Here is an 11,061-nt window from a genome sequence, read left to right on the forward strand (position 1 = left end):
GTGCAGCATAACTGAACAAGGAAAACTTAGTTTTAATACTGTGACAACACTACTGACTGTGGAGAGTTATCGTTTGTTGGAAGAATTTTTGTTTGGCAACCAAGGGAAGCTTGTGGTTTAACAAAGATGGCAGCTACCCGAGAACCTCGTCGAAATGCTGGTAACAGGATGTCTCGTGTGATGGAGGAAGAAGCTGACGAAGATGACTTTTACAAAACTACCTACGGCGGGTTTAATGAGGTAAAATGCATTATAATTTACAAATTTTCCATCAGATACTGTAATATTGGACAGAAGTGATGTATTCTCCATGCACAGAGTGTATATAGATATATAATACTGATTATACCAGTATGTTGCATTCCAATCTGCATGGTTTTTATTGTAAGTTTGATTAACATTGGCCATTCTTGCAAACCTTCATCACTGAAAAACTAAAGCAGATAAAATTGAAATAATAATGTCTAATTTGTGGTGTAATTGTCACTTTCATGATGACATAATCATCGAATCTGCAGGAGGAAGAAGACAATGATTTTGATTCCGAGCAAGAAGATTCGGCTGACGAGGTGGATTCTGACTTCGATCGTTCCGAGGAAGATGAACCAGAGAGCGGTGACGATGACGCGGACAAACCGAAACGGAGGAAGAAAGGAATTTTAACAAAAGCTTACAAGGAAATTCCGACAACGAAAAAACCCACAAAGAAAAGTGACTCTGGTTCATCTAAACAAGTAAAGTCATCGGATGCACAAGAAAAGCAAGATGTCATTGGAAAATCACCAAGGATTGTCGGCGACGACGATGGCCCAAGTAATTGCAAACATTTGTTGGCTTATACCATGTTTGAAGTGTTTAATGGTAAACCATGGCATGCTACTCAAACTTTCTATGATGCAGCATTCCAGATTGAATATATTATCTTGTAGTTTGGTAGCATGGTTTCACTAGTACTGAACTGGGCTATGTTAACTTAGGACTTTGTATTCTCCTAAATACTAAACTGTTGTTGTTTTTTAGTGAGAAAATCATCTCGGAAATCCACCGCCACGAACTCCCTGTTGACAAGTTTGCGTCGAAAAGAGAGAGAAGCGAGTGATAAAAAGAAGAAAGAAACAGGAAAGAAACCACTTGTTGGGGTAAATATCCATGTTTATCTATGTGAGATATACAAGATGATGTTTTTCATGTAAAAAAACAATCGCAAATTGGTTGAATAAACTCAGAAACACAACACTTTTTCAAATACATACGTTTAAGGAAAAAAATCAATTATTACTTATTTCAAATGTTGCTGTTTTTGACATTATGCCGTTTAGGAAAAAGAAGTAGCCATGAAAGTATTGTTGTGAATGTCTTGTGTCACAATACTATTCAATACTGGCTAACTATTTCTTGATACAAGCACCAAAAAGTAACAAATATTTTATCTTGTCAACAGATAAGAAGATTGACACAGGAAGAGCTGCTCGCTGAAGCGGAAAAGACAGAGAAAAAAAATCTCAAATCTTTAGGTTTGGTCGTTATCTTGTGGTCAGTATATTCCGTCTCATTCATGCTTTTTTATCAGAAAACTACCAGAGGCTTGAAGCAAACAGAAAAAAGACAACAACCAAAAAAAGAGTGTTTGAAGAACCAACTGTGAAGTATTTTTCCACCTCAATCCCAGCTGTGATCAATGGAAACAACGTCGATGTGGAAAAGTGTGTATTTTTGCCTCTACTAAAATACCGGCCGTTAATCTTTGTCGCCACCACTTTAAAATTACCAAAACTGCTTGCATCTCTTCGGATATAGAAAGAGCCTCTCGTACATTTGATAAAAAAAGTCCACAATGAATTTCACTGTCTGCAATTGTAATGTTAGGTTTGATGCTAGATATGTACAAAGCAGTATATTATATAACCTGTGCAGTAAAATAACAATGCCTACCCAATACTTATATTAGAGGCATATTTTAGCTTGAATTTTCAATCATATTTATTTTATTTTCTACAGGGTGGATTCCCCACTAGTGACCTCCGATGCCAAAAACAAGGTGTCTTGCAACTTTATCATATTCTCCCACGATGCAACTTTTCACAAAACATTTCGCTGGAAGCGTGCACGACCAAGACCAAAACCTTACTGTGTTGTCACAAACAAGCCTGCCCGTTTTATCGACCCACTCACAAAAATCCCATATTACGATTTAGCTGCGTTTAAGAAAATTCGTGAGGCGTGCAGCATAACTGTTACCGAGTTAAAGGAAAGGGGGAACATTCGATAAAACTTTGACACAAATTTCTCCCATGTCTAACGTCCTGCAGGGATTGAGAATAAAAACACAGTGATGGATATTGTGTACTGTATAACCATACTGTGGTCATTGAAAACCTTGAACAATTTGTCATGAATCTGATTCTGCAACAAAAGCACAAATTGATTTGAACCTGCTTGATCATTTATAGAGGAAGGTGTATAGGAAGTGAGTGTTTACGTTTGGGTTCCGCACAATTGACCGTTTTTTGTCTCTGCTGAAAAAAATTTCTTTGGTATTACTTGCCCACAATACAATCGTAATGGTATAATTTTTCTGTATTTCTTCGTATCTAAGTAAACTTTGTAGGATTTCGTTGACAACACATTGCAACATAGCAAATACACAAAACACAAGGATGTAAACAGATTCAATTTTAACGGGGGGGTTGTTTTCTATGAATTGTGGGTGATTCAGCACCAGAGGTGAATAAAATAACAAAACCGCCATGAAACACTGTCAGATTTTATCGGGGATGGGTGATCTGTCATCAGCATAGCAGAAGTGTTTGGGCTTATTTGAATTAGGTGTAAGCCATGCCTGAACACTAGAAATTACAAATTGAACAACACACTGCATAAATGTTGAGAGTAATATTAAACGCAAGCACAAGTGCATTATCTAGAAAGGATGGCATGACCAATGACAAGCATGTAACTACAAAAAAAACTTTCACCTTCACATACATACATGGGATACAAAACCAGAAGCTCTACATGCTGGAATCTAACATGCTATGTATACCCCAAACTGGCAGCATACAAAAAACATTTTGTATTTCTTTTTAATAAAAATTGTCAATTACTATTGAGGTCACAATTAATTATAGCTGGCAAGATATATAGTGGGGTTATTGGGATTTGCATAAATGCTTCATGTGAACAAATAATAATGTGAAGTAGATCATAGGATTACAGCTTCATTTGACGAACTAAAAATCAACAACAAAAACAAGGTTCCTAATTCATATTTTTCGCCAACAATGCTATCTATTGTGAAATGGCTGGACAACTTGGGGCAGTACTGAATGTTAATGTATTTAAACTATATATGTTAAATTTACACATGGTCTACAAATTATTGTGAACCTTGAAGTGTTATCGCCCAAATTTCCCAATTCCAATGTAGCACTACCAACATGGCTGCTGCTACGCAATAAAAATTCCTTAGAGCATGTTTATGTGAGCAATGATCAGCAGTTAACTGGTCGTATTTGGAGCTGGTGTGTTTATGGCACATTTATAACACTGCTTTGTTTGTTTAATCCACTTGAACTGACTGATTTGGTGCCGGTTCCAGTTGGGTGGACCTGAAACAACACAAAACACATTCCATGTTAAATACAGCAAGAATTATGTAAATATCAATGGATCCTAAAAATCAAAACGTTTTAAACTCCAACCAAATATGAAAAAAAATTAGGTAAAATTTAAAATTTTAGGTAAACAGCTGCACTGATGAGAACTAACAGGTCGAAACAGTGCGTGTACACACCCTGTCTGCAGCTTTGCAATTCAAAATTTTGTTTTGTTACTTACTTGCACCCAGTCACTGGTTTTGCTGGACTTTTCTATCGATTCTATGACCGACTGGACATACAGCGCGTCTTCAAACGTTGCTGCAGTTTCCATTGAAGCAAAGTCCCATGTTCGCTTGTCAGCTTGCTGGAGGAATGATTCTTTTAATGATTCAATAAACTTTATCATCCCTTGACAGAGTGAAGCGGGCATCTGTTCAAAGATGTTTATTGGGAAGATTTCATCAAAACCACTTGGCACAATCTGGTCATCGGATTCCATCAACTCCTGTTTACTGAATTCATTTCCTGTTGACTTGGTTTTTCCGTACAAAAATCCATCTTTTGCAATGAGGCAAGCGTTGGTGCCGATAACTAGAACCTCATAAGAGAACTTTCCGGGTACATTGTTGTTCAGAACACAAGTACAACAAGCTCCCTTGTCAAGTTTCATTTGAAAAGTGCAAAAATCATCGCTGGTAATCTCTCTAAAGCCATTTACTTTAGCTGTGTGCTTCTGGAATGTGGTGAGGAAGCCGTGAACTTGAGTTGCTTTTTGGCTGGTGACAAAATTAATGACGTCAATAAAATGACCTCCGAATTGTGCCAGGATACCACCTCCCATTCTACCATCGTGCAACCAGTTGTAGTGTTGGTCCAACTGGACACCACTATGCACACGAACCTCTATGACAAGAATGTCACCAATAAACCCCTCCATGACTTTCTCTTTCATTTTTCGAAATGTGGGCAGAAAACGGAGATGATATGTCATCAGGGACATTAGGGTAGGGTAGTATTTGGCAGCATTTAACATCCGCAGGGTATCTTCAAAGCCCAGGCCACCAGGACGCTCACAAACCACATTTTTCCCAATATTCAGGGTTTTAACAGCGATTTGTGATTGCAGAAAAGGGGGGCTGTGGATACACACCAGATCGACGTCTTGATTAAGAAGAACATCATCAATGTTAGATGTAAAGAACGGAATGTCGAGAAGTTTCGCAAGCTCTTCAGCTTCATCTCTTGTTCTTCCCCATAGAGCTTGAATCCGAAAACCAGCACATCGCAAAATATGAATGAAAGCTTTTGCAGTGATACCTGTACCAAATACCCCTACACCAGGTAAGAGGTAAGTCATAATTGTTTCACATTTTAAGTCATTTCAATAGGTGTTAGATCTACAAATTTCAACAGGTTTTCATGAAAAAAACTAAGTGAATGAAATGACATTTATTTCTTGTTTCTAAACTGAATACTGTATAAACTAATAAAATTTATAAAAACTTCTACACAAAAATTAACGGTTTATTTCAGTTGGTGGGGAAAACCTATTTTAAGTTTTCATTATTTCAGTTATTCAATTTGCAGCAAGATAACTTGTTTTTTTCCAAAAATAATAAAGGGCAAGACAACTTTTAAACATCTTAACAAAGAAACTTTTAAAAGTAATTACAGACTGCCTGCTTTTAAGAGCGCAACAGTTGCAAAAACAACACCTCACAAAATGCCGCACACAGTCAAACATTTACGCATGACTTTCCATTTGCATTTCAGATGGGAGAAGGGGTCTCGCCTGTTTTCTGTAGCCGACCTCTTCTGGCGAATTTTTATGCCTAAAAAAAACCTAAATTGTGATGCAAAAATAATTTACTAATAATTCCTATATTTGTATGGTGTAATACAATACATCTGTTTTTGTTTTGCAATACCCTTGTTCATCTAATTTGATTGTTATTTGTTGTTGATAAAGTTGTCTAATTTGAATTAATTACTTACGTACAATTAATTATAATGAAATTTTAAATAAACATATCTTACCAACACTACAATATATGATAAACTTCCGAATATTTAACTGTACCGCAGTGTGAAATATGAACTTTTTCTCTCGTTTCGCAAGAATTGTGATTTGTACTTTATGTGTGGGTAGAACTTGTTGCAGAATATTTCGTGAGGTTTGTAGCTTCGATGTTTGGACATTTTGGCTCACAGGAAGGGTGTTATGACGCCATTGTAGCTTACATTAAATCTGCCGCTAGCAAAGCTAGGTTTTTGTTGTTTGTGTGTTTCCTATGTGTAGCTTTGAGTTTAAATAATATATTGACAAACCATTTTCAATTTCTGTGCATTAGGTTGTGTCTGTATGTTTAGCAGTGCTTGTGGTTTTTGTGAACCAAAAGATTAACAAAAATGGCTCGGCAAAAGCAACCACAGATTTTGGACATAGAACCATTGAATGAACTACGGTTCAAAGGTAATTGTAACAGCTAAACTAATACAGGTTTATGCTTGCATACATGTCAATGAATTATTATTGAATAATTGATGTTTTTTTTTTAATTTATAATTGGCATTGTAACACCAACCACTTGAAAAAGTAGCTAACATTTGAAAGTAAAATATTTTCAAAAATATTTTCTTGTTTCCAGGTCCTTTCACTGAAGTTGTAACTTCTCAATTAAAACTAAAAAATCCTTCACATCAGCGTGTGTGCTTTAAAGTAAAGACAACCGCACCAAAACGATACTGTGTCAGACCCAACAGTGGATTTGTTGACCCTGGTGCAACCGTAAGCGTTTCCGGTAGGTAAAATATGTTGGTTGGGAAATATGCCTCACCCTCTGCTGTCACACTTATGTGGTGACATTAACTGATGCAGAATTTGTGTTCGTTTATAATATTGTGTTTAAAGTGCATATGACACGGCCATGACAACTTTGCGTAAAACTAAAGGTACATCTACAACAAACATATATCCAAAGTTTTACGGCTCTACGTCAACTAAAAAATGTAGAAAACTGCACGAAAAGTAACGGCGACCAAAAATCGTAAACCTTTTGCGCTGAGGGGAAAAGGACATCACATAAGGCGCTTGAGTCGAAAAAATGCATTGTTTAGATAGGAGAAGGCACCTGTTTTTGCAGATATCGAATAGTTTCGAACATAGGAGAATCCACAGATTACCTTACCTTAAAGGTCAGGACAGGGTTTTGCATCACACAAAAATTTGGCATTGTGACGTCATGAATCGAAGGCTTATTTGTCCCTAATTAACGGAAGACCATAGGGTATAGCAGAAACGACATAACTGTGAGTGGACAAAACGACAATGCTAAACTGATGGTTTGTCTCTGTCGTGTTTTCAAAAGTTCATGTATCACGTTAGCGATCATAAATGCTGTAACAACAAGAACACCCTGTCCCAGTAACTGTTTATTATTGCACAACTAAATTAGACATAATAGGTCGAACAGCGGCCATCTGTCTTCAGCTTAAATTAACATCAAAATCCGTTTATTGCACTTGTTCACTTTTTGTCCCCTGTTTAATGCAATATTATGCTTAAATCAGTTTACAATGTTTTCCATTCCTACGCATAAGGCTTGCTGCCAGCACTCGCGCTCGACCGAAGCACCTTCTTTGACGTCACGCAACAATATCTCGCTTTCGCACGATTTCGTTCGCAGCGGCAAAAGTGCGACTTTGATCAGCTGTATCTCAGAAACCAGTCGTCGTATCAAGCTACTTTTTTCGCCAGAAATGTTCTAAAGTTATGAACATTTCTTAGTTTGATTATTAACATGTTTGATTTTTACGTGTCATATGCACTTTAATTACAATTCTACCATTCTTTGAAATGTTTTTTATTTTTTGTTTAGTAATGCTACAGCCGATGGATGCTGATGCCCCTGATAAGGGAAAGCACAAGTTCATGGTTCAATCCATGTTTGCCCAAATGGTCGGAGATGATGTCGAACAACTGGTAATATTATTTGATGTGTAATCGCTGTTGTTATTCAAGCAAAAAATGGGGTCACTTAGTTTGTACTAAAAACATTTGCTCTCCCTATTTCATTGAATCATTGATTCTTCTATGGCAAGTCAGAGATTAATTTTCCTCCATATTAAATGCATTTATTTGTTTTTAAGTCATTGGCAATTGGCATCAATGAAACAAATTTTTACCCAGCAAAATCACACAGTTGTAAATCACTACTATTCAAACATTAACTTACTTGGATTAAAAAAAGTTTTTTACCCGCTGTTATTGTTCGTCAAATATCATTCAAAATAATATGAGTCACTGCAAGTGAAACACCTAAATACTGTGTGACTTTAATTATTTAGTGATTAACCAGTGTGCGATAACCTATAACAAAGTAATTCTTTATTTTTAGTGGGCAGCAGCCTCACCTGGTGACCTCATGGACTCAAAGCTCCGATGTGTTTTTGAAGACCCAGAATCTGAGGTTTGTGTCATAATCGGACCTAGTGATTTACACCTAAACATATTTATACTTGCCGAGGTGCATGGCAAAACTTGGGATATAAATTATCCTTTACCATAGATGCCAGCAGGTGGTTGTTTTTCAACATGTTTTCTTTACTTTAAATGTTTATGAAATAATTTTGCTGATGCAAGTTGCCTTCAGTCACATGCTTGTTTGTTTGAATCAGCAGGACTTCATCTCTTGTGTTGTTTCAATAACAGAGGTCATGAAAATTGGCCCTCTTATTGTTTGGAATAAAGTCAGCGTTTATTCTGCACAAACCTTAATAATAATACACCCTGTGTCAGATGTATTTGAACACGGATGGTTTGTTATGTGCTGACACATGGTTTTGCTTGACAAACAAACCCCAACCACAGACAGTAAATTTAAATGTCAAAAAAGGATAGGCATACTATGTTGGCAATATCTGTATATCTGTACCGTATGCCATGTTAATAGCAATCCCTACACATACTAATGTGCTTGCACACCTTAGGCTTCTATTCAGAAGGAAGAAGCTAAGGAAGAGACGTCCCAATTTCAAGGGAAAGATGAACCTTTGTCTGCTCCGAGCAGTCAGGCGGAACTGCAGTCTATCATGGAGGAGTGTAAGAGGCTTCAGTCGGACAACGCAAAACTTAAGCATCTCAATGCAGAATATAAGGTAGGTTTTTGTTTTACCACTGGCCAATGCTATGTGTCACAATGATGTTGGTTCAAAACTGTAGGGGAGCTGCTTGCCTGTTTGTCGTACATACTCAATATTAACACCAATTCACACAATGATTCAAAAAAGACAGAATTAGTTCAACTAAGCTCATGTTGCTCATTTGCTTTGGCATCACAAAATATTTGAATGTAAATAAAGTGTGCCTGCTTCAAAATTTTTACTTAGTGTTGAGTTTTCCACTTCAGTATCTAAGGTCAAGAGCTCCTGACTATGGCATGTCTCACAGTATTGGAATATTTGTAACTACTTCTAAGTCCTTTTACTGCAACATGCAGTTTTAACTCCTTCCCGTTTCAGAGTAAATTGGCTCCGGACAGATCGGGAGGCTCTGACACCTTGGCCCAACAAAAGCGACAGTTCACATTGTTCATAATCATCGCGTTTGTGATGGGTGTCCTCCTGGGTTACATCCTGCTGTAAGCTCCGGGGACAACGCAGACTATACCTTCACTGAACAACCTTTTCTTCTGTAGTCGTATAAATAGGGTTGATGTTCTTTCTTACAAATTTTACTCAAAGTCCACAGAGTTGTTTGAATGACACTCAATTTCGCAATAACTTTAAGCGTAGAGACTGGTAGGGTTTCTTCCAGGACAAATATATGTTAGTGGTTCACTGGTTTTGTGTGTGGTGTTGGTACCTCTGTTATAACGACCAATACGCTGCTCCTAATGGGCCTGATATCATATCGTTTTACCGTGTTACCGTTGTGAGGATTTGCTAAAAGAGCTATATAAAAAGTGCTGGAATCCTCCTTTTGTGCTCTGTACCTTGTGTATTGTCTGCCTGCTTCAAATTTAACAGATATGTGTAGATATTTTTCTTATGTGATACAAACGCACATTCAAATATTTCAAACTTGACCCTAGGTTTGTGTTGTGGTTCAACATCCTTTTCTAAGGCTTCCCACACACAATAACTTGCTTCCAAATGCAGTTACTGCATCAAAGTTTTGATGTTAGAATTCAGGACCTACTAGAGCCAGACTAACAATATTTATAATTTTACACTGATTTAATCACAGTAAATGTTATGCAATGGATGTGAAAGGCATTCTGATGATAATGCCGGGCTACAATGTGCATGTGATTAAGGTTGCTTTGCCATTCATTACAGTTGGCGTTGATTGTCTTAAAAATACAGGAGTTGAAAAATAACGCGTCTGTTGTAGTTTCAGATGTAATTGAAATAGTTTAATGCAAATGTTGATCTTTGTTGTGTAACAGAGATTAAAAACAATACACCGCAGAACAAATACATACAGATGAAAATTTGGGCTTGTGAACAGAAGTTGCTTCACAGCGGTGAGGCCGTTAGTGCACAAATCGTGCGTAACCACGCAAGCGTGACGAACGCCCACAGGTTGTGTTGACTTTGTATGTGAAGGTGCCGAAAGGCTTGTAGGTCAACGCTTGGTTGGAGTGATATCTTCACGACCTTCTGGCTTATTTGCGTTCGAGATGTATCTTAAAAGTCTTAAGCCATATTACCTGGGAATGGTAAATGATGCTTAAAGTTAAACAACTTGAATTGTTTGCAAATATGTCGATGACAACAAAAACCAAACATTGTTATCGCTTGCTTGGGCACCGAGATGTAACAGTCCACAAACATTAGTTCCACAACTATTGACTTACCGGTGACTGGTATAAATTTCAACAACTTCGTCTTTTTTTGCTTGATTCAACAGAAAAAGCTCAAATTTACACTTGGCCATCTGCTGCCGCTTCTCGCATCACATGACGCAACGTAACAATGCCATTTGTGACGCAAACGTAGCACTTTACGCTTCGCTTTGGAAATTAGATTAGTGTCTTGAAATAGTTTGTGCCACTCTTTGAAGTGTTGCGAGGCAACCTTTCCCACCCACGAAAGTCTCAGAAATATTAGGTCAACCAGAAACGTTTTCTTTTCGGCGTTTAGCACACCGGAAGGTAACGTCATCACAGAATCTTAACATCAACAAATTACAAAATATAACAGAGAGCATTTGTTCTTTCCTCAATAAAAAGGTGCCTTTTTGCTAACAATTCACGCAAATAAGAAAATGGTAAGTGGAATTTCAACATTTAATGTGCACTGTGTAACTTGAGTTGTACCTAATTGCACAAATATTACATAAACTTGCGTGTTTTATGTATAAGGGATTCGGCCAATCGACCTATTGTGTCGTTATCTGTCACCAAACTGCAATGGCGAGGCCTAGTAGTGATAGATAGAAACAGTGGCACGGTCTGCA

The 11,061-nt window shown here is 37.3% G+C and overlaps 3 protein-coding genes across 3 annotated transcripts; 2 read left to right on the plus strand and 1 right to left on the minus strand.

The window, feature by feature from the left end:
- Positions 1 to 8: 8 nt before the first annotated feature.
- On the plus strand, positions 9 to 2,270 carry LOC145905732 (vacuolar protein sorting-associated protein 72 homolog). Its single transcript, XM_082993007.1, has 6 exons — positions 9 to 240; positions 519 to 813; positions 1,021 to 1,139; positions 1,442 to 1,514; positions 1,571 to 1,703; positions 1,999 to 2,270. The coding sequence occupies exons 1-6, from the start codon at positions 127 to 129 to the stop codon at positions 2,267 to 2,269; spliced, it is 1,005 nt and encodes a 334-aa protein (XP_082849133.1). The 5' UTR covers positions 9 to 126; the 3' UTR covers position 2,270.
- A 1,195-nt stretch (positions 2,271 to 3,465) lies between these two features.
- LOC145905731 (glucose-fructose oxidoreductase domain-containing protein 1-like) lies at positions 3,466 to 5,013 on the minus strand. Its single transcript, XM_082993005.1, has 2 exons — positions 3,838 to 5,013; positions 3,466 to 3,608 (listed from the first exon to the last, which is right to left on the minus strand). Exons 1-2 carry the CDS (start codon positions 4,954 to 4,956, stop codon positions 3,528 to 3,530), a joined length of 1,200 nt encoding a protein of 399 aa, XP_082849131.1. The 5' UTR covers positions 4,957 to 5,013; the 3' UTR covers positions 3,466 to 3,527.
- Positions 5,014 to 5,945: 932 nt separating this feature from the next.
- LOC145906059 (vesicle-associated membrane protein-associated protein A-like) lies at positions 5,946 to 9,973 on the plus strand. The gene is made up of 6 exons (XM_082993438.1): positions 5,946 to 6,072; positions 6,248 to 6,400; positions 7,478 to 7,581; positions 7,997 to 8,068; positions 8,589 to 8,756; positions 9,120 to 9,973. The coding sequence occupies exons 1-6, from the start codon at positions 6,009 to 6,011 to the stop codon at positions 9,240 to 9,242; spliced, it is 684 nt and encodes a 227-aa protein (XP_082849564.1). The 5' UTR covers positions 5,946 to 6,008; the 3' UTR covers positions 9,243 to 9,973.
- Positions 9,974 to 11,061: the final 1,088 nt, after the last annotated feature.

This window comes from Ascidia mentula, chromosome 6, assembly GCF_947561715.1.
Source record: "Ascidia mentula chromosome 6, kaAscMent1.1, whole genome shotgun sequence".
Taxonomy (NCBI): Eukaryota; Metazoa; Chordata; class Ascidiacea; order Phlebobranchia; family Ascidiidae; genus Ascidia; species Ascidia mentula.

Excerpts from the sequence above, each read along its gene's own strand:
- LOC145905732 (XM_082993007.1), top strand. The coding sequence starts at position 127 with ATGGCAGCTACCCGAGAACCTCGTCGAAATGCTGGTAACAGGATGTCT. Across the intron at positions 814-1,020 it reads CGGCGACGACGATGGCCCAA|TGAGAAAATCATCTCGGAAA; the intron begins GTAATTGCAAAC and ends GTTGTTTTTTAG. Across the intron at positions 1,704-1,998 it reads AACAACGTCGATGTGGAAAA|GGTGGATTCCCCACTAGTGA; the intron begins GTGTGTATTTTT and ends TATTTTCTACAG.
- LOC145905731 (XM_082993005.1), bottom strand. The coding sequence starts at position 4,956 with ATGACTTACCTCTTACCTGGTGTAGGGGTATTTGGTACAGGTATCACT. Across the intron at positions 3,609-3,837 it reads AAACCAGTGACTGGGTGCAA|GTCCACCCAACTGGAACCGG; the intron begins GTAAGTAACAAA and ends GTGTTGTTTCAG.
- LOC145906059 (XM_082993438.1), top strand. The coding sequence starts at position 6,009 with ATGGCTCGGCAAAAGCAACCACAGATTTTGGACATAGAACCATTGAAT. Across the intron at positions 6,073-6,247 it reads GAATGAACTACGGTTCAAAG|GTCCTTTCACTGAAGTTGTA; the intron begins GTAATTGTAACA and ends TCTTGTTTCCAG. Across the intron at positions 8,757-9,119 it reads ATCTCAATGCAGAATATAAG|AGTAAATTGGCTCCGGACAG; the intron begins GTAGGTTTTTGT and ends TTCCCGTTTCAG.